This window comes from Peromyscus eremicus, chromosome 4 (genome assembly GCF_949786415.1).
Source record: "Peromyscus eremicus chromosome 4, PerEre_H2_v1, whole genome shotgun sequence".
Lineage (NCBI taxonomy): Eukaryota > Metazoa > Chordata > Mammalia > Rodentia > Cricetidae > Peromyscus > Peromyscus eremicus.
The window spans coordinates 136,539,512-136,562,349 of record NC_081419.1 but is presented as its reverse complement, the minus strand read 5'-3'; the positions used below and the strand labels follow the sequence as shown (position 1 = coordinate 136,562,349).

General features: G+C 48.2%; 1 protein-coding gene across 2 annotated transcripts in view; it reads right to left on the bottom strand.

Moving 5' to 3' along the window:
- The window catches only part of Tox2 (TOX high mobility group box family member 2), a 127,303-nt gene that overhangs the window by 74,495 nt on the left and 29,970 nt on the right, over positions 1-22,838 (bottom strand). For both annotated transcript variants that reach the window (XM_059261855.1, XM_059261854.1), the window contains exon 2: positions 6,721-6,786. In XM_059261855.1, coding sequence (XP_059117838.1) covers positions 6,721-6,786 — 66 coding nt within the window. The remainder of the gene's footprint in view (positions 1-6,720; positions 6,787-22,838) is intronic.

Sequence of the window (22,838 nt, the reverse complement as noted above, 5' to 3'; positions counted from 1 at the left end):
TAAACACTGACTGCAGCGTGTGAGAAATATCTTTATGACGGGGAGCCACGGTGAATACAGCACAAGTTCCTGCCCTAAACCCATCCTCTGGTGTCTTCTACCTAAATGTCTCACAGGCAGGGACCTCGAGCTTTAAAAGAAATGTATTTTTAGCCATCGGAATGCAAAATTAAGACGGGAGAGTAGCAGCTCCCTCTCAGCAGTTTTCTCCAATGAATCCCAGAAAGTTGCGCATTTTTCTGAGCCTGTGCTTCAGAAAGATGTGTGCACATCAGCTCCCCGTGACATACACTCCATTTTCTCCCTGTACATAGGGCGGGGCTTTATTCCTTCCCTGCATTTTACTCTCCAGCTGGGAAATGACATTACATTTCATCAGATCCGAAGCAAATCTATAGTCTGGAAGCCTTTTCCTTCCAAGCCCCTCATATTTATTCAGAATTCATGAATCATGTTCCAATAACATAGCCGTAATTATTTTTAAAGTGTGATGTCTGTGGCTTCGACAGGAAATGGTTGCAAAAGGCCTTTTCTCTTTGATTGTTCGTAATCTCGGGCGTAATCGCTGCCATAGCCTTCTTTGCGCCACAGCAGGCGAAACACAATTTTATTTGAATCTGAATTGCAAGTCTTCACCCCAGTTTTAATTAAAGCAATAAAAGCCATGTCATCTTTGCCCTTTACAATGTACACAGACGTGGAAGCCAGAGTGACTAAGTGGAGAGCCCTGGCTTTCAACCCTGGTGGGAGGGTCTCCTGTTTATCCATGCGTTTACCGGGAAAGGGTTTTGCTTCATGAAACCTCAACCACCTAGGCTCTTCTTCACCTGTTAGATGGAGAAGAACTGTGCCTAAGGAACAAAGGTTGTGTGTGGAGTAGAGGAGATCTTTGACTCCAATGTCTAAGCCCAGGGAAGTGCATAGCAAATGTTAAATATTATCACCATCAATTTTTTAAAAATGATTTTGTGTATGTGAATATTTTGCCTTTATGCATGTCTTTACACTACGTGCATGCTTGTTGCCCTTGTCATAAGACGGCAAGGACCTCAGAGCCTGGAGCTGGAGTTACAGATGATTGTGAGCCACCCTGTGGGTGCTGGGACTTGAACCAGCGGTCTTCTGCAAGAGCAACAAGTCCTCATAACTGCTGCGCCATTTCTCTAGTCCATTTGTGTGTGTGTTGGGGGGGGTGCAAACTCAACACCTTTTCCTGATTATTAATGGGGAAACTGAGGCTCAGCAGGACAACAATATAGGCAAAAGGAACTAAATGAGGCCAAAACTCAAGATAGCGTTTCTTCTTGTTTCCCTTTCTGGTCATCCTACACTGCCCCCTACTGGAAGGAGGCTTCCAATACACAGCCACAAGGACTGGTGTATCCGCCCTGCAACAATGTGTAAAATGTTTTCCTACAAGAACACTGAGGGAATGTGTCATCCATCAAGCCTTGGGATTTGTTGTCAGCCTGATAGGTGAAAATGATAACTTCAATGTTTCCTTTCTGCGTTTCCTTTCGGTAAACTCCTGGCTGGGATCTCCTTCCCTTCTCTCCACTGAGGTTTTGAATTGGTTTCTTGTAAGTCTTTATACATTAAGGAAGCTGGTCCTTCATCTATGTTGTGAGCTGCAAGTATTCTTGCCCAGTTCCCCACCTGCATCTTCACTCTGGTGTTCTTGTATTACAAAAGTCATTTTGTGTTAGTGTATGGTCCTAGTTTTTAAATCTTTTACTTCTGAAGCTTCCAGTAGAAGTGTCTTCCTGCTCCAAACAGCAGAGCACATTCTACTCAATCCATTTAAATCTTTAATTGATTTAAAATTTGCCTTTAAATTTTTGAGACAGTTTTGTGTAGCCTAGGCTGACCTTGAACTTTCTATGCTGCTGAAGGTGTCCTTGAACTTGTGATCCTCTTGCCTCTACCTCCAAAGTTCTGTGCTGCTATGCCTGGTTTTAATTTTATCATTCTGGACAGGAAACGGGCTGTGGATCCGACACCACCTTTCTCTAACTCTCCCTTCCTCCTTGAAATACTCTGCCTGTGGCTTTTAAGGCTCCATGGAAGGACACAGAAAGACTCCATTTTTAAAAAGGGACAGGGTCATCATTCAGTAGTCTGCTCTCCCTATTTATCTTGCTTTTCATGTTTCATTTACCCCCAGGGCTTTGATCCATGGGCTGAGAATTCACAGTTTATGTGATGGCTCCAGACACAGACTACGAGACCTCTCAAATGTCAAATGTCCATGTCTGATCCCATGAGCTGCTCTTCCCCAAGGTGGAAGATGGCACGGCCTTGCTGGAGCCTTTGACCAGTGGATGGAGCTGGAAGTGACAGAGAGCAGTCCCATGTCTCTCTTCCTCCCTTCTTTCTCTACATCTGTCATCCTCAAAATCTGCTACCTTGATTTCCAAAATCACGTCTCAGCTCATCTACTTGTCCCCCATCTCCTCTGTCTCTACTATAGTCTAGGATCCTTCACCTGCCTAAGCAGACCCTTCCTTGGGTCTCCCTGTGTCCGCTCATGCTATTGGGAGATTTGGCAAACCTCACGTCATCCATCTCAATCCATTCTCCCCTTCCTCCTCCCCATCTCTCTCTCTCTCTCTCTCTCTCTCTCTCTCTCTCTCTCTCTCTCTCTCTCTCTCCCTGTCTCTCTCTCTCTCTGTCTCTCTCTCTCTCTGTCTCTCTCTGTCTCTCTGTCTCTGTCTCTCTCTCTGTCTCTCTGTCTCTCTCTCTGTCTCTGTCTCTCTCTCTGTCTCTCTGTCTCTGTCTCTCTGTCTCTCTCTCTCTCTGTCTCTCTCTCTGTCTCTCTCTCTGTCTCTCTGTCGCTCTCTCTCTCTCTCTCTCTCTCTCACACACACACACACACACACGTTCTTAGGAAAAATCCTGAGAACTTTCATATAAATCTTATTTACAGCCATAAAATTGGAAAACTACCCACAGCCAGGAAGGCGTCGAGAGACACTAACATTTGCGGTACCTGGGAGGGACAGACGTTTGTTGGGAAAAATGTCTAGGGGATTCCCATAGAGGAAGCAGTGTTTGTACAGACACGGAGATGACCAGATGCTCATCTTGTGTAACCAGAACATTATTTATGGGAATAAAACAATAGAAATAAGTCATCAATGGTTTCTCTGAACACTGGTGTTTTACACAGGCTTAGTTTAGATTCACTCAAAGTAAGCTTGAGATGAGACTTCCTCCGAGGAGACTCACTGTAGGAAGGAACAAGGAATGCCTGGAATAAGAAAAGAGGGCAGGATGCATCCTCCATGGGGGCTACATGGAGGATCTGTAGAGCAAATGATCCTTTGGGAAAAAATGAGTTTGGCTTTCTGAATGTCTCACTTCTCCCAGGACCTGGTTCCCATTCATCAGAGGCCATTCTCTAGGTAAGTTAGCAGTCAAAAGTCACAGAAGCTGGACCTGGGTGCCTTAGATGGTTGAAGAGACTCTGATGTAGTGCCAACAGACCCCTCAGTCCTGCCTCATTTACTTCTCCCAGGACCCCAAGAGGCGGGTGTCACTTCTCCTGTTAGTAGGAAGTTGCCATCCTTTGCCTAAAGACATTTGGCCCATACAGGGCATAGAAGAGCTAGGAATGTGAGTCCAGGTCTGTGGGAGCTCAAGCCCTTCCCAGGTAGACTCCCTTCTTCCTGGATCATGCAACCTGGACATACAGATCCCAGCAGCTCTGAGTCTGCTCTCAGCCAGGAGAGAACTGATCTCTATCATATTGACTCCTAAAGCGGCTGCTTGGAACATCCTAGAAGCTAGTGCTTGCTAGAAATTGCTTCCTGCTCAGATCCAAGGCCTTTGAATCATAAGGTGCCCAGTGAACCTTGCTGCTTGGGTGAACCTGGGATGTAAATGGACCTACAAGAAATATAACATCTTCTGGCCTCTGAGACCTTCATTTTCTCCGTGCTCATATGGGTCCTATAGTAACTGGGACAGTACAATTCCTGCAGTTGATAAGACAACACTCCGTGAAATGGCCGTGCATGTGTGTGCATGTATGTTGCATATATAAGTGTGTGTGTGTGTGTGTGTGCGTGTGCGTGTGCGTGTGCGTGTGTGTTTTCAAATACAGACTCGGGAAAACAGAGAATAACCTGACTATTTTTTGCCATTAAAGACCAGAGGCCAGTAGAATCCCTCTGAGCCATCGTGTCCTAGAAGAGCCTGAGTTAATTCATCAGCAAGGCCAGTATGAACTTCATATCCTCTGTTTCTCATGTGGCCATTTGAAAAAAGTCTCCAGTATTTTATAGTTCTGTTCAGGAGCCAGCAACTATTTCCCGCTGCTCAAATCTGCACTCGCCCTGTGTCTGGCTTTGGCCAATGGATGGAGCTGGAAGCAATGACAGGTCCGTGTCTAGGCCTCAAGAGGTCTGGCAGTTTCCGGACTTGCTGCTCTGGGAAACCTGCCCCCACCTTGTGAACAGCCTCAGACTAACTGTCTGGGGGATGAGAGCTCTGGTGGAGCAGAAGCGACTGCCACATCAACTAGCAGGAGGCTTTTCCAGATCTTACGGCTGCCGCTCCGGAAGAGCCTCTCAGCTGAGCCCAGCCAAGCTGCCAACCAGTACAACCACAGACTACCTACACATTTGCAGTTTTAGCCACTGTATTGTGAAGTACTTGTTTTGCAGCAAAAAATGGTAAACTATGAGAAGTCTAGGCTGCCTTTGCAAAGCTGCTGCTATTAAATTTGACTTGTGCAACTGGCTGGACTTAATCTTACAGAATTCTAATTATTATTATTATTACTGTGATTGTTATTATTAGATGAGTATTGCTATACTAGGTATATACAGGTAGCCAAGACAGGTCTCAGACTTACTATCTTCCTGCCTCAACCTCCCAAGCACTGGGAATCCAGGTATGCATCACTATACCCAGCTCCTAACGTATTCTTTTAAATTAGACCGACTCTTTGAAGACAACAAAAAGATCTAGAAGAATTCTTTTCTTTTCTTTTTTTTTTTTCTAGACAGGGTTTCTCTGTGTAGCTTTAGAGCCTTTCCTGGAACTCATTCTGTAGCCCAGGCTGGCCTTGAACTCACAGAGATCCGCCTGGCTCTGCCTCCCGAGTGCTGGGATTAAAGCCATGCGCCACCACTTCCAAGCTGGAAGAATTTTTAAGAAGTCCAACTATCCTGTTCTCCTGTTAGGGAAGGTGGGATTCAAAAGATAGATTAAAAAGGTCACCTTCACACATTACACCAATGTTCCTGGAGCACTTTCTGCCTGAGAGCCACAACCTCATGGAGTACATAGCAGTTAAGGGATTATATCTTTCTGCCATGGAGGTCTCAGTCTTGAAACAGACAAAAGCTAAGTCATCACACACATATGGTGGATGACCACAGACAGTAGCAAAAGCCAGAAATTAAAACAAACTGGTGTCATGATGGACAATCCTGGTCCCAGATCAGAATTTGAGTCCAAAAACAGCTCACTGAGGAGGTGATAGGTAGGTTTTGAAGTCAGAGTACAGCATGCTCTTGGGAACTTGGGAGTGACTCAGAGTAAGCCCTGATCATCTGGGATGACCACATTTCTAAGCCGATTCTGGACAACCAGGCCTTGCAGTGTGACATCCCCAGGCCCTGGAATTATTGCTCACCATTCCTGCAGGCTGGCACATGGGATAGCAACATAAAGGCAGCTTTGGCAACACAGTGCTCACATGGGGCAGGCCAGAGAAGGGGTGGGGTGTGGCACCCCAGGATCAGCATGCATACCACTTGAACTGTGTTATGTTCTTCATTAGGAGAGCTTTTCGTGGACCATGGGCTCACATCTTATTTATGGCCCCATGGGACCTGTCACAGAATAAGGTACATTATGCCTGTGAATTAATAGGCTTTTGGTTTCCCCAGCCAGAGAATGTGAACCAATCATGATGACTGAGGGGCCAGCCAACTTCAGTTGCCAAGACAGAGGTAGACATCAGGAGCAGGGCCAGGCTTGTCCTTCAGCTCCCCGAGGTTCTTAGTAGCTGGGAAGCTCCTTAGCTCCATCCAGCATTTTTAGCTGCTGCCACCTTACAGACTCTCCTGCCTCAGGATGCCATTCTCCATATTGTCACAGACAGCAGCAAGGACCCCCTCCCTGGTCACAGTCCGTAGCGCGGATGCTCACAGCTGAGAAATGCTAACTTTCTATTCTCTGTGGAGAATCTGATTCCATCTATGGCTCCAGAGGTCTGGATCATCAGGGAAGACTTTTCAGGAAACCTGCCCTCTGCCCCTTATGCCATGTCCACAAACCTCCTCAGTGGCTTCAGACAACTGATTCTGTGTGATGGGTAGAAGCTGTTCACCTGTGTGTACACACACACTCCAGATGTCCCTAACGATGTTATGTAGGAGGAAGGCAGTGGCAGAGAGCATGGGCCACCTAAAATCACTATTGTGAAATCTGTCCCTCACTCAGGAAATGTGGGCAAAACACTTGGAGTGTTAAGGTGTCGGTGATGCCCACTGTATGCCAACGGTACTCAAGGACGTCATTCAGAGCCAACACTGCAGTCCTGCTTTGTCCCTCAGAAGGACTCAACTGATAATTTGAACACCGGGAGAAGAGCACCAGGCCATGTCCTACAGCTCTGGCAACTGTAGCCCTCCTACCTCAACACCAGCAGCAGCTTGGCTCCACCAGCCCAAGGCTCAGACCCCCCCGGGGAGGAGGGGCACTCACCTGGCTGGTTGGCAGGAGCTCTGGATTTCCGTCACTCATCCCCACGTAGGCACTGTCACCATCAGACTAGAACAAAGACAAAAGTGTCTCTCATTAAAACGTCCCTAGAGGGAGACAGGACTTGTGCCCCGAGGAGGTAAGGGATTGTGCTGAGAGAAAGCGGTGTAAGGGCTGCAGAAGCAGGCACGGGAGCCCAGGATGCCCAGGGCCCCATTCCAGCAGGTCCACTGGCCCCTGTCCTGTTCTATGGCCCTTGAAGGCCCCGGTCAGGACCATCAATCACACAGAGGACAAAGACAGGTAGTGAGTGCCTTCTGCTGTCAGGACTTTGTCTATTGACACAGTGGGCTGCCTTGTCAGGCCCTGAGCTATGTGCCTTTGCAAGTATACAAATGACTCTTCTGGCCAAAATGACAGCTAAAGCCAGAATCTCTTCCATGGGCCAGGGAAGAGATTCGAAGTTCATTGCCTTGGAGTCACTGACAGCCTGCCCTAGAGACGCCCACTCCATCTTTCTACCTTTGTCCCCACCTCTGTCTGCTTTTAGCCACATGGCCACAGGTGTGAGGACTGTGGTGGAAACTGATGAGGAAACACCATGTGTTAGAGAACCTGCCACTCCTGGATTTGGGAAGAACTGCCCATCACGGGGGAACAGGTGCAGGGGAAGAAACACGGACCCCGTCAGCAGCTACTGATGTATGAGCTTCAGCTGCTGTCCCAACCTCTGAAGTTCCTCATCTGCCAAATGGGGATAGGACGGTGGTCCTCTCTTCACAGGACAGTTTAGAGCAGCTTTGCCACATGCCACTACCTATCAGGTTTCACTCAATTCCAGGTAGCCCCCTTTTCCTGGAGAGTGGCATCATTTTAGAGTCTCCAAGAGGCAGAGATCGAGGCTGAGGCATGCACTTTTGAGCAAATGATTGGCGGGCGGGCTGGTGGGCGGGCGGGTGGTGGGAGGTTAACCAGTATGGACACTGATTGGCTGGAGCTAAATGAGGACACTCACTTCATTCCATGGTGGCTCTGAGGCATGAACTATACTCACACACATAGGGTCAGTCTCAGCATGAGGCAAGGGACGATGGCCTTTCACAGTCTACAACAACCAACCATTGCTGTGGCCTGCCCTTAGAGGGGACACAAGGAGGCATAACCTTCTGAGCAAGATGGTCTCCACTGGGCCAGAGACAAGAATCTGAAGGGTTATATCTGCCAAAGGCTACATGTTTATAGTTACTTCATCCTCCAAATGATAACACTCTGTATACTGTTTTGTGACTCATCTTTCTGATGGAAACACATCTTGGAATGTGATCTATATCAAAACATAATTGCTTTTGCCGGTCCCCAGATTTCCACAGTAAGAAGGCAGCATAGACAACTAGCTGAACTTGTGGCCCAATGAACTTTCTCTCTTTTGCATTTCACCATGGCTGCATTAGTCATTGCACAAGGGTATGAGTTTCCCTATGACTAATTTGCATGAGTACAATTGTGCAGACTCAGGATGTAGAGCTCTACACTCCCTCGGCCATGTAGATGTCTGTCCAAGCCCTTCCCTTAGAAATGTGTATATCAACCTGCCAGGAGGCCAGCCCCACCCCTGTGGGCCCAGAGAGCCAGTCTCCCCTGCTCCCACCTCCTCTCGGTGCCATAGCCTATCATCTCTCTATCACTTCAATTGCTCTCCAACATGGACTGTGTTCACTGCTCAAACCGCATTCTCCTACCACACCCCATGTTCCCAGGGATCCAGGACTTCATGCTATGCGTGGAGGAGAAGCTTAACCAGGGAGCTGAGACATTTTCTAAAACAATAACAACTAGACAGGGTGGTGTAAGTTAGTAACATAACAATATCTAACAAGAAAACAGACTGGAAGATGTCCCCCTAAACCCTGTGTGATGGCCAGCAATTGTTAAACTCTGGCTGGAAGACAGTTAGCAGGAAGAAAAAGGTCCATCTTTTTCATATACAGTGGGCAAGTGACCAAAAAAAAAAAAATGTGGTGAATGAATGGACTCTACCTGACTCTGAGTGACATGCTTTCTATGGAGGATTCCAATGGTCCACCAAAGACAGCATTCTTTTCCCCCATTAAAAACCAAGGGAACACAGAGCGGGGAGCCGCTCAATGGGAAAGAGACTACCTAAGTGCCTTTGTTTGTTTTGCCAGGTTTCTTCCCAATCGTGCTGCAAGCTCCCTGTAAGCAGAGACCAAGGCTTTTATAGATCCTTCCATGTCATCAACGTTCAACAGATGCTCGATAAGTGTGTTGGAGACTCAAGAGAGAGAAGAGTCACCCAGAGTGAGGAGTGGACTATGGATTTGGACAGGAAGCCCTCTTGGAGTTTTGCAAGAGGTTTGGGGGCAGATAAGGGGTGGGGCAGTGGACTCCTGTGAGGTCATCAGAGAGTCTCACAAATGGGCTCACTCGTTCATTCACACATCCATCAGTTCAAGCAATGTCTAAGAAAGAGCCGTCACATGAAGCTAGAGTGAAACTTGCTTTGGCTTAGAGGAAGGACTTTGTTGGCAGACTGTTGCTGTAGAACCTTGGTCTACCTCAATTTGGAGAGTCTTGGGCGCCCCTCACAGTGTCCTGAAGTATGCTGGGCCTAACAGCTATGAACTGAGGCTAGGGCAGAGGGAGATCAGCTGTCTGCCCACTTTGTCAAAGCCATATTAGGCAGAGAACTTGGATCTATGAAGTGAGGTAGATGGTCCCTAAGGGCTTGGGAGCTTCCACCTCATTGGCCTCCAGGAACAAAGGCCTGAGGTTTCTCCCTTGCTCCCCTCCTCATGGAGGACTCTTCCTGGTAAAAGGACAAGTAGGCTAAGGAAAGGGTCATAGAGCTACCCTTCCCTAGACAGAGCAGGGCCACCTTCCCCCACATGTGCTCAGACCCTATGGAAAACACTCACATGTCCACCACTACCCAGGACATGCTGAGATAAACAGAAACTCAGGTTTGTGTGGATCCACGTCATGCACAACTTAGTCCCACGAGCCTTGTATCCATAAATGACACAACCAATGTGCACAGAGCACAAGTACAGGGCACATTATCAGACTGTGAAAACTGGCACACAATCCCAGAACACGCACAGGAAAGGAGGGGGCAGATGTAGAAAGACACACACACCTGCAACTGTTTGCTGGAACTCACGTTAAGTGAGAACGCAAACACGCATTTCGTGTTCCCAGAGAGACAGATTAAATGACGACATATGGGCAGAAATCCTGTGTACATCTCACAATTTATCCGTCCCTCTCCAAAAGTCATTTTTCACACTACACAACCTTCTGTGTGCTTTAAAACGTGCAGAAGAAACACAGGGGGTCAACAGCCTAAGAATTGCCATGAAACGTCAGGACATCCTCTTCCCATTGCCTGGAATAGATTAATTTTCCCCATTTCATATTCTAATTATAATTCCTTTCCCACTGCCATCTTCAGCCCTCATTACAGCTGGAAGATTGTTCTGCAAAAGCCAGGCCTTCATCTTCTCTCCCCAAGAGTTTTGTCATGGAAATGAGTTTTGGAATCTGAAAGAACTCACATTTTTTTTTTGCAAATAGCGACTGTGCAGGGATAACCCTTTCATGTCAGCCACCAGGGATAGGCTCACAGAGGCTTCTAAAGGGCCTGGCTCTCTCCACACTGTGTGGTCGCCTCAGGGATAGGAGCTCCAAGGCCTCTATTCCAACAGCCACTGCCCAACCTAAGTTCGTCATGTTCCCTCCAAGGATTGTTTTTATCTTAAAAGATACCTAACAAATAAGCAGCCTAAGTGAATAATGAGGAGCCCTGATCTGACAGAGACAGAGCCTAGCTCCATCTGCCCCACCTTAGGCAAGTTCTTTACATAAAAGCCTTGGTTTCCCCATTCTTCTGACCTACAGTCTCTGATTCATGAGAGATAAAAATATCTATCTCTCAACAAATACGTGTTATGAGATGGAGACACACAGTAAGTGGGAAAGAAGGAGAAAAATAACGGGCAGATTGATGCAGGTACCAATGAATGAGGAATGGATGAGGGATGGGCAGATGGGTCAGTAGATGCAGGGCTGATAAATGATGGATCGATTGAAGCAGGGACTGATGGATGATAGATTAATGGATGGATGGATGGATGGATGACTAGATAGAAAAGGGATAAATGAATGAATGATTACATATGTATATATGGATGGATGGATTGTGAATACATAGACAGATAGAGGCAGAAACCAAAGAATGATGGGTAGATGGATGAATGGATTAATACATGGATGTATGGATAGATGGATAATAGATGCATCAATTAATTGATCAGTTAATACAAAGACCAATGAATGAATGATGGACAGGAGAATAGATGGATGAATGATGGGTTGATAGCTAGATAGGTAGATAGATGAATTATGGGTAGATAAGTGGCTAGATGGAGGATACGTAGATGGATGATGGATAGTATAAATTCTCACTGTCCAATAGAAATAAAATACAAGTCATAAATGTGAGCCACGTGTATAATTTACATTTTTCTAGTAGTTGCAATTTAAGAACAGGGGAAACTCATTTTAATGATGCGTTCTATTTATCCTTGTATATTTATAATATGATTTCAACGTACAATTAATATTAACCTATTAATTGTTGATGAGATGGTTCATTAGTGAGGTGAATGTGGTGGAGAGATGGGAGAGAAAGAGAAGCAGAGCATTCCACATGCTGTGGAGAGAGGTGAAACTGGAGACACAGTGGTGAGGAACAGGCCAGTATGAGGAGTCTGCACAGCCACCTGAGTCCATGGTGATGTCTGGGCCTGCCTACACTGTGGCCAAGGGCCATGTCTGGGTCTGTGGTCCTACTACAGCCCAGGGTCTGTGTTGATGTCTGTGGCCCATGTTACCACCAAAGGCTATGTAGATGTCTGTGGTCTGGGATGCCATCTGAGGCTCTGTTGATGTCCTACCCCAGCCTGAGCTGGCCCTGCCCCTCACTGGCTGCAGGAGAGCTGGCCCTATCCTTTGTTGATCTGAAGTATCAGCAGTGATGTGGACACGGGAGAGCTGGCCTCACCCCTCTGGGGTGGGAAGGCCTGGCAGAGCCTAGATCCAGGGTCTTGAGTTGGTCCACCCAACCCAACATCTACTCCATCTATGCGCTGTTAGAGCATATGAAGGGGCTGGCCCTACAGAACCACAGCCTCAGGATCTCCATGACTCTGGGCAACAGCAGGATATCCAAAAGGACTTTCAGGGACGGTCCAGAATCAATGGTGTAGCAGAAGCCAGAGGCCTTGAACCAGACCAATGAGTCATTGCAGTGAACATTTGCAGATAATGCTCTTTGTGCAAAGGGTATACTGTGTGACACACCACAGTTTCCAATACCACTATGACGAATAGATATGTGATGGAGAAGAGAGGAGGACAGAGGAGTGGAGTGGTACACGCACAAGGGAACTGGAGACGCAATAGCTGTGACTCCTACGAGAGAAGGCTGTGATTGACAGAGGAGCAAGTCATTGCCCAGAGGCGTTGGCAAGATTTTTCTTTCTTTCTTTTTACATTTACATTTAATTTTTTTTAAATTTTCTTTTGTTGGGGAGGTTACAAGGGTGGAGGGCAGATATGAAAGGACTGGGAAATGAGTGGGATTGGGGTGCATGATGTGAAATTCCCAAAGAATCAATAAAAAATTATGTAAAAAAAAAAGAGGGAGGCATGGATGAACAAGTGGATGAGATAAAATGGCTGAGTGTGAAAAGACAGGTGGATGAGAAAATGATTGGAATGGCAGGTAAGATCAACCACTGGGTGGTGGGGGTGAGAGTCTGGGATGCATGGGTAGGCGGGCGGGTGCCTGGGAGGAAACAGGCTAAATTGCATGAGGAAATCAGCAGAGTGTTGGCAAGTGAGGCTGGCATTTCTGCCCCACTCCATACTTTCCCTGAACAAGACTATGTGTTCACAGTTACAACACGTCACCACCTCTCAGGTACTCATCTCTAGCCAAGTCACCCCAAATTCCAACTGACAGTTTCTCCCTGGCCATTTTCCCATTTGGTCCATACTTACTTCCGATAAAAACACCTCCACCGCTGACATCATGGGCCCGGGCTGACTCTTTCTGCAGCACTCTCTAATCATGACAGATGTCACCGCCACACAGGCCGGACTCAATATCCCTGGGTGACTCTGAACTTCTCTCCCGAGTCTGATCACCCACAAAAGCTTTCTGCTTGGCTCCTCCACTGCCGTGGCCTCATCAGGCAATCCCTTCATGCCTCAGACCAAGCCCTGCTTGGTCTCTACATCAGCCCTGAGCCTCGTAACACACTGTCCTGGATGCTGTGGGACCTCTGCTGTCTGTCTCCTTGCTCTTACCTCACACAAGCCCAGAACACCCTCTTTGTCATTTCTCTGCTCCCTGAATCCCAACTCTTTCTGAGTTCTGTTTTTTTTTTTTTTAAGAGGATCTGGCTACGTACTTCATCCTATGGTGTTGCATTAAAAGTTCACACTATTGAGTCTAACCTGAAAGCCTCCATCCCAGTAAGATCAGTGTTGGGCTGTGAAAGCTTTGGTAACAGTATGGATGTTGGAATCTGAGTGCCGCTCCCTCTGTGTACCAGCTGGGTGACCTTGGACTTCATGTCACTTGTTCTCATTTCCCTAACCTATAAAACAGCATCGAGGGACTGGAGAGATCCCAGCAGATGAGGCACTTTTCGTGCGAGTGTAAGGACCAGAGGTCAGATCCACAGGACCAATGTAAATGCCGTAAATGCTGAGCTGGTGAGGAGGCCCACCTGTAATTCCAGTGTTTGGAAGGTGGAGGCAAGGGATCTCCAGAGAAAGCTGGCTAGTGAGACTGGCCAAGTTGGTGAGCTCTGGGCTCAAAAGACCCTGCCTCAAATAATAAGATGGAGAGTGATAGAGGAAGACTCCATATGCACATACACACACACATATGTGCCTGTGCACCCATACAAATATGTGTGCCCACATGTATTTAAGCATGCATGAGCATATGCACACACTAAAAAAAGCTATGATTCCTACCTCATGACAATTATGATATCTGTGATCAGATATCCAATAGCAGTTGATATCTGTAATACAGTAATACAGTGTTTTAAAATGTTAATTATTTCTGACAGTTGCTTAATTACTTATCTTTGTAATTATATGCTCACTCATATCCTTTTATCAGTCCCAATCCTCTCATCTCACTGATGACCTTGTCTCCCATGTCACTGAAAAACTGAGGCCGTCAGGCATGTCCCTGACTCTCCCAACCTTCCCTACATATTTACATCTCCCCCATTCTGGTTCCTTTCCTTCCGTCTGGAGACGCTCAGCACTTCCCTCCAGTTTGTGGTCATCCCCTTCTCTTTGACCCCATACTCCTACAACCACCCTCCCCCTGCTCTTCCTCCTGGTGTAAGATCTGATTTAAGCCAAGTGAGCCCAGCCAGGCCATTGTTGTATCAGGTCCTAACAATGAGTCCCTACTGTGTGCTTCTGAACAGCCCCTGAGTGCTAGGAGCTGACAACCCCCCCCCCCCCCCCCCGGCACAAGAAACTGGAAATCACAGGGGTTCAGGGGGTGCAGAGGGGTGACTGTTTGCCTGCCATGTGCAGACAGTGCTCTTGATATCAAGCGGCTGGTGGTGATCAGGCACGGCCCAGCCCCCACCAGCTTTGCAGATGGGCTGTTTTCTAGCCCCAGCTCTAAGCCATAACAGATGACCACAGACCAGTTGACAGCCCATCCCAACCTGCATTGGCTAGCCTCTGAAAGCCAAATGGCCAATATCAGTCCTACTTCAACAGCCTCATGGACACAACAGGGCCATGTTGCCAGACCAAACACGTCCTCTTCCTGAGTATCTTAGTCTAGGCCCCCGTGCTTCCCCAAGCCATACAAATACCAGCCTCAGCTTGGCTTGTAGCTCTGAAAGCAAGGCAGTGAACATTACTTCTCATTGCACACTTAAGCAATGGTGTATTCTTTGACACCTGTGACAGGGGCCAGGACTGGGTTAGCAGGGGAAGAGAAGAAGGGAGGAGGGCTTTTCAATAGAGGTGCTGGGGCAGGGATCATGCATAGGAACTGACAAGGCAAAGAGCAGGAACATGACATCTAGGTTGAGTGAGTGTGTGCCAGTGACCACATTTCCAGACCCAGAGTTATGCCTGGGCATCTCGTTAGAACCCCCTAGAAATCTCAAAGCTGCCATGACCAGTCCCGCTGTAGAGATGAACAAGATGAGATTCAGGGTAGTTGGGAGCTTGCCCAGAACCAGCCAGTGCTTTTAAACCTGGCCTTGACCCCGGGTACCAAAGCAGCAACTGTGAAGAAACTGCTGATCCTCTGCTCTGCACAGAGACACAGGTCAAAGATAAAGGATGCACAGCCCTCTGCCCAACCAGTCGCAAGGCACCAGGCGATGTGCCTGTGGCGATCTGAAGGGAAATGATCAAAGCCGCTTTCTGCTCCCGCCAGGCCTGATGCAGCCTGTGACAACGCTCAGTCTGCACAGCCGAGGCTGAGCTCAATAGACAGTGACAAGAGTGTGGCAGCTGTGATCTGGGCTCTGCTGACAGCGTGGTTTCACACGGAAGTCTCAGGAGACACACAGGGAGAAAGACCTCTGCAGACAGACGAGGATCAGAATGGGCCTAACTAAGGGAACCGTGAGGCTTGAGCAAATCCAGGCCCACCACCACATGGAGAAGTGCAGTGACAGTTTATCCAGGCAGGCACAGCTGCCAGGCTGCCGGAGTTCACATGCTGGGCAGGCTGCGTTCTCCACCCACATGTGATGTTTACTTCTAACTGATGACTTTGTCTCGTGTTCCCCATCGGAAAAATGGGTATGACGACCACTGGGATTAAACAAGGAAAATCATGAAAAGTGTTTCGAACCTTGTCTTGCAGTTCAGAGAGAGCTATTGGCCACCTCTAGCTAAGCAGCATGGTTGAACTCTGTAGAGGGGCCTCCCACCAAGTTCTGAGGTCTTAAGCATGTCTGCCTTCAAGCATACAACCTGACATAAAACCTATAAGAAAGTCTGGCTATGAGGTGACTTTTTTTTCCCTCCATGATAACTTGTTATGTTTTGCTTCTTAAATACAATAATTGACTCCCCTCCAATGATATCTGCTTCCTGATGGGTGTCCCTGCTCTGGGGGCACAGTGCTGGGTGTTTGTTCTTATGGTACCCACCCTGGAAATCCAACACTCTGTCTGAGGCCCAGAGAGGTCAGAGGTTTTGCCTAACATCACACAGCCATGATACCCAGGCTGAGTCTGAAGTCTAGGCTGTGCAGGACCCCCAAAAGCTCACATTCTTCAGTGGTGTGGCCCCTGGTAAGTTCCCACATTCCTGTAAGTGACTCTAATTAAACTGATCAGTTCACCAGAAGGGAAAAAAGGCATGGAAGTAGAGGAGAAGAGGAAGGGGTTTGCAGGTGTGCAAGGAGGCTGTGAAAGAGTAATGGGGAGCGAACATGTATGTTTATGAAAATGTCATACTGTAACTCATTATTACGTATCATTAATACATGCTATTAAAAAAACTAAAAAAAAAAAAAGTCGCACTGGTTTCCCACCTCAACTTTATGCAAGCTGTGTGGACCAAAGCAGGTGGACCTCATCACCCTCCACCTAGGGTTTTCTTGATTTATAAGGAGAGGCAAAGTCTTGTCCATAGCCTGGGAACAAGGGTCTGGGAATGGCCTCGTGGGCAAGTCCACAGCTCTGGGCCACTGGAGGACCCTTCTTCCCACTGCCAACAGAAGTTGGTAACATTTGTTTTAGTCAATAAAAACCATCAAGAAGTAGTGTGATGCAGATGAGTGCTGCCAGGTGCCAGGCTCCTCTGGAAGGTGGACCCCACCTCCACCTCATAGATGGGGATACCTGGCCCTCCTACCTGGCACTGTTCACCAGCATCCTAGAAATGTGGTTTGTCCACACCAACGTGTTTGAGTATTAAATGTACACTGGAGCTCAAAGACATAAGGAAAGAAAGACTATCAAATACTTCGTCAATATTGTTATATTGATTACACATAGAAATGATCCTTTAGCAATGTGGGTCAACCAGAACATACCATTAAAGTTAACTTTGCCCATCTCTTTTTACTTCCTTTGTATGTGGCTACGAAAATACTCAAGATCACATTCTGTGGTTTGTCTTATATCTGATTTGTTTCTGTTTTCCTAGCATTGGGAATGGAACCCAGGGCCTCCCAATACTGCCCGGATGCTTTGCCACTTAGTTAACAACCCAGTTCACTTGCATTCATTTTCTACTTGACCATGCCCATCCACCATCTGCTCCAGACCCAGAGTTACTGACAGAGGAGACTTAGGATCAGCAGTAACCGAATCCAATTCACTGTGCCAATACGGGGAAACTGAGGCTCACAGAGAGAGACTTATAGAAGGCAAGAGGCTAACAAAGTGTCACTCATTCATTCAACGAACATGAAGTGAAGCTTATGATATGCTCTGAGTTCTAGGATACAGTAGGAAACAAAGTCAAGGACCACGCTGCAATCCCTGGCTCTGCCTTGCTGCCATTTTAAAGGATGGGGTGATTTTGCCTGCAGAGTCTTGCCTGGCCAGGTCATCCTGGGGCCAGTACTGTGCAGAGGCTCCCGCCTCCCACAGTTGGCTCAGTTCCAGATATCTCAGCCTGCAGGTGGGTGCTCCAAATCTAACCCAGGGAAGCCCCCTCCTTCAAAGCCACTGGTGGGTCCTACCGCAGCACCTTATTCAACTGCAGCTGCCCAACGGGTACAGCATGGTGGCCTGGTGCCGCCTCTGGTAACTCACATATCGAGTACATTACCGCAGATTTATGGCAAAAATTATCCTCTCTCTCAGCTCCATTTAAAGCCATTTGGAGCTCGCTCCCGTCCCCGATTATAAATCTAATTGCACATTCCAAACAGACAAGCGCTCATTAAGCTTTAATTATGCACATGTTGTTTTCAACAAACATTTTCATTTGGCCGCTGTGAGGGGGAATGGTGCCAAGGGGGCTGCAGGCCTGGCTGTGGCTGCAGGGGGCCAAGGTTGGGAAGTAGGTCAGGGTGTGGCCAGATGAGGTTGCCCAAGGGGCAGGCCTGGGAACCCATCAGATTAGGCTGGTGGCTTGGTGGCCTTCCACCTGGTTCCTCAGGGGAATCCTAACATATGTGTGCTCAGCTGCTCCCAGCTGGATCCATATCATCCAAGCAATGCCCGTGAGTCTCTCTGAGGATGGGGAGAAGGGAAGCTAGGGGCTCCCAACCCCCACAGTGCAGCTGGTCCCCTTGTTCTTCGGCAGCATCCCTACCCTTCACTCCAGACCCCCAGATGACTACTCACACCACTTTCAGCCAAATCCCACCTTCCACCGAGGAAGACTCCAAGTTTTTCTTGTTTCTTGGTTTCTAGACAGGGTCTTGTGATACAGCCCATGCTGGCCTTGAACTCACAGCAATCCTTCTGCCTCAACATTCCAAGTGCTGGGACTATAGGCACGCACTACCCACCACCATGTCCACTAAGAAGCAACATCCTTGAAGTAGTACTCAAAGCACTTGACAATCTACCCTGATGAAACCAACCATCTAGCCTGGGCTCACACTATGAACAAACACGTCCATAGCTCTCTTCTGCTATAGGGCTGCTCAGGCTCCAGCATGCACCCAGCTCTCTGCACACTGGGACTGTATCTCTGCAGCAGCTCCCTTCTCATCCCTTTCCACACAGCTGGTCCCTAGGCAACTTCTACGATGTCACCTCTAGAAGCCATGCCTAGGCCAGACTGGCTGGCCCCCACCGACTCCCCACATGCTGGGGACATTTATAAGGCAAGATATTGGGTAACTTCCTCCAAGGAAGAAAGGGAGTCACCAGCTCAGTGAGTGGCTATAGACAAGTCTTTTGCTCTCTCGTTGTCTTTATCTGTGTCTGGAAAGGCTCACTAGGGAGAGCTGCAGGGAAGCCAGTAAGAAGGACGAATAGTGGGGCATGTGCAGCCTGTCCCAAGGGAACTCTGGAGGCAAGATGGCCCTCAGGAAATGTCCCAAATCAGAGCAGGGAGCCAAATGCTGTGTTCACAAATGGGCGAGCTATCAGATCTAGGCTTCCTCCTTCACCCGAAGCCATCACCAGGGTGATGCTGGACTGTTAGGCACCTGGAGCAGGTAGGCAGAGTGTCTGAGGCCTGGAGAACTGGATGGATCACACCCTCACCTTAAGTAACGTGCACAACAACGACACAGAGCTTCCTGCATTGACACGCTCACATTAACTCATGTGATCCTCTGAAACCCATATGGTAAGGTACCATGATCCAGGCTGCTGTTCCACAGGGGAGGAACTGAGGTCCAATGAGGTGAAGCAGCTTGCCCAAGACCACACAGCTAAAAAACAGGAGATACATGGTTTGAACTGGGAGCCCGTGCGCCAATGACCAGGCTAAGCCCCTTTTGCGCTCTTGCCCATCCTTCCCTGGAGACAGGCTGTGGTTAGCAGCCTACAGCCCTCGGCTGCCAAGAACTGCCAATATTTGTGCCTGACAATGATCTATCTTCTGTGCGGTTGGGAACAAGTCCCAGAACAGACTCTTGCCAGAGACAATTAACTAAAAGCCGCAAGAGCCCTGTGTAGGGTGGGACACGGTGGGGACGGGGGGATGGGGGCATGGAAGGGGAGGGCTCAGACAATGAGCGGCAGATGATCTGGAAGATATTTTCTACCCAGTGCTGCGAAACAAGCCCCTCAATCATGCCACAAAGGGCTGGCATTTTCGGATGGGAAATATGTCAATGACAGTGCTCAGTGTTGGATCGTGGGTTGGCTTTAAAAGGAGAGAGGGAGAGAGAAAGTCCTTTGAAACTGTAATTTGACCTAGAAAGGCTTTTCTAGGTCACCTGAACTTGCCGCTTGTGCATCTAACCCCAAAGCCAACAAAGACAAGATGCCAGGCTTACTCCCCTCCATCCAGCACCCACAGAGAGCATGTTTGTAAACATTGCTGGTGGATATTTAAGCGCTGTGTTACAGTCTGCCTTTGGACTGCCAGTGGGTGGGGAGGGCACTGGCTGCATCTCTCGAAGCCTGCAGACCTGGGTTCAAGTCCAGGCTCTGCCCTCAGCTGCTGTGTAGCTACGAGCAAGGATCTGAACTCTCTCAACCTCAAATTCCTCCTCGGCAGAGTAGGGATGGGAGCAGGTAGGGCAGCATGCAGCTGCAGTCCTGGCACTGGGAAGCCTGAGGCAAGAGGACGCTGAGTTCAAGGACGGCCAGGGCTACGTAGTGAGATCCAGCCACAAACAAACCAATGGAAACAAAGCGGGAGGGAAATACACCTGGCAGTGAGCAGCTTAACACAAAGCCCTGAAGAGGCTAGTTTCCTCCTTTCATGCAGGCAACTTTCCAGGCTGAGGGGCACCCCTCTGTTTTTGCCCACTGAACCCTATGCCCCAGATCTCAGCTCTCTCCTGGAGCCCAAGGAAGCAGTGGGGGTAGAAGTAGTCTTAATGGGCTTTTTCTCCATCAGAACACAGAGATGTAAACTGTCCTCTACAGCCCAGCCTATACCTGGGAGCTACTCTAATCTATCTCCACAGCTGTGCCACCCTGCTGAAGTGAAATCACAAGGTGTCAAGGCTAGTCACACTCCAGACTTCTCTGCATTCCACTAGGGAAACCAAGGACAAGGCGGCAGATGGTCCCTCAGCTACTGGCAATATCATATCAGGAGTTACCACCATCACGATGTTGAACCCCCTGAACCCGTGTGTGCCTCCAGAATGTTCTAGATATGGCCCAGTTGCTATCAGAACTCAAAGGCCTTTCCCAAGCCTTGACTTGAGCACTTGTGACATTGTAAGCCAGGTGCCACTCTAAGGCGGGACCTGAAATATGGAACAGATTTTCAGGGAAGCCCAGGGCTCACAGGACATCCTGACCTTCAGAAACAAGGAGGCATTATGAAGGTGACTGGCCACACAAATGCAAGCGACATACACCTGTCACACAGAGAGACAGAGTGAGCCAAAGGCAGACCACTTGGGGGTGGGTTGAGAAACTTGGGGTGTGTGTGTATGTGTGTGTGTGTGTGTGTGTGTGTGTGTCAGGGGATGATAACTGTCTCCAAGTCACTGAGGTTGTTTCCAGTGCAGAATGGCAGAGATGGGATGGACAAGCACCAAAGAAAAGCATGAGGAAAGCTTACAACAATGTTCACAGAGCAGTGACAGGGAGCTTGCTTTGGTGAGAGGGCGAGACATTCTGCAGAGTAGCTAGCAAAGCAAGGTGGCCGTGACCCAAAATAAGAACATGTGTGGATCCAATGCCATTTTCTGACCTCTTCAGACACCGGCACACATGTGATGCATATATGTTCACATAGGCAAAACACTCATACACATAAAATAAATCTTGAAAGATTGAAAAAAGAATACGTGGGGGGGGCGGTAAGGGTGAATGTTAATGGTGGGTACCTTTCTTAATTGCTTTCTACCTTGACTTTGAGACAGAGACTCTCACTGAAGCCATGTCTCAGCTAGGTAGCCAGCAAGCCCCAGGGACCCATGTCCCAGTCTCCTCAGTGCTGGGGTTACAGGTGTGTACCACACATCTAATTTTTTTTTTTAACATGGGTGATAGGGATCTGAACTCAGGTCCTCACGATTTCGGGGCAAGCACTTAAGCACTTTGTCAACTGAGCCATTTCCCAGCCCCAAAATAAGGACTTTGGAACAATAAAACAGAAGAGCAAATTTGGAAAGTTAGGCCCAATCGGGTGAGGAAACGCCAAACCCTCTGCACCAGGATCCATGGGACAGCCTTTGCACAACAGTATCATTTGACCTTTGCGACAGCCTTAGGAGGGAGATGGCAACATCACACTCTACAGAGGAGAAGACAAGTGGAATGTCATCTCCAGGCTGCAGGGTCACACGCCAACTCATAACTCTGCCAAAAGTCACGCTCATAACAGCTACGTTATTTAGTCTTCCCATTTGGAAACAAAGAGATCAAGACCAATTATTTAATAAACACAAGACATCAGGCTGGTCCTGTTTGGGAACGTTGAAGTAGATAACCACAGCAAGTCCCCAGCCTCAAGCACTGCAGAAGGGGTAAGAGTTAAGTACACGAAGCCGCGCTGGAGGGAAACAATCAGAGGAGAGAACACAGTGTTTATCAGATCCGCAGAGGCGCGGCGACTTCCTCAGCCCTTGAAGCAATCATGGAGGAAGAGATTGACAGGTTCAAATATACACGCATTAATATCTTCTGTGGAAGGAAACGTAATAAAACTGAAATGAAAAGGACATCAGACTAAGAAAATATCAGCACCAACGACGAGACAGTTAATATATACGATGTAGAAATGGCTCCGTCAACTTCGACAGAAAGCAAGATGCTGTGAGACAAAAAGACATGAGATTTAAACAGGAAAGTCACTGAGAGGCAACATTCCAAGAAATAAATGCAGGGGGGAATGTATGCTTGATTCCACGGCAATGGAGAAGCGCACATGACCCAAACCAGCCACTGTGGAACTAGCATATTTTACACTACACACAAATACCTTTAGGTGATGAGGGAGAGTCCCTTGCCTATATCCGAAGCCATTCCCTCCTCACACCGCCTAACTGCCTCAAGGACAGCCAGTGTCTGTGAGGTACAGGGCAATCTTTGTCCTCCTGAAGCTTATGGTCCAATGATGGGGGCAGGAGCGGAAGTTCAAATCAGGGTAAGTGGCAGGCCCCCTGGAGCCTTGACAGGGCCATGCAGAAAGACTGGAGAGGAGGTAGCTGTAAGCAGAATGAGCCAGGTGAGGGGGGTGAGGGCATAAGACGAGAGAGGGGCTGAGGGATGATGGGGGATAAGCTGTCCCCAGGTCTGGGAGCTGGAAAGAAGGAAGGGCCCATTCAGGATTGGAGAGCAGCAGCAGGAGAGCAGAAGAGACATGGAGACAGAAAAGCTGGGAGAGAAGGGCAGCAGGGTTACAACTAGGGAATGGACATAGAGGGCCGGGATTTGAGCCATGGTTCAAACAGCAGCTGTGAATGGTCTGGGGGGGGAGAT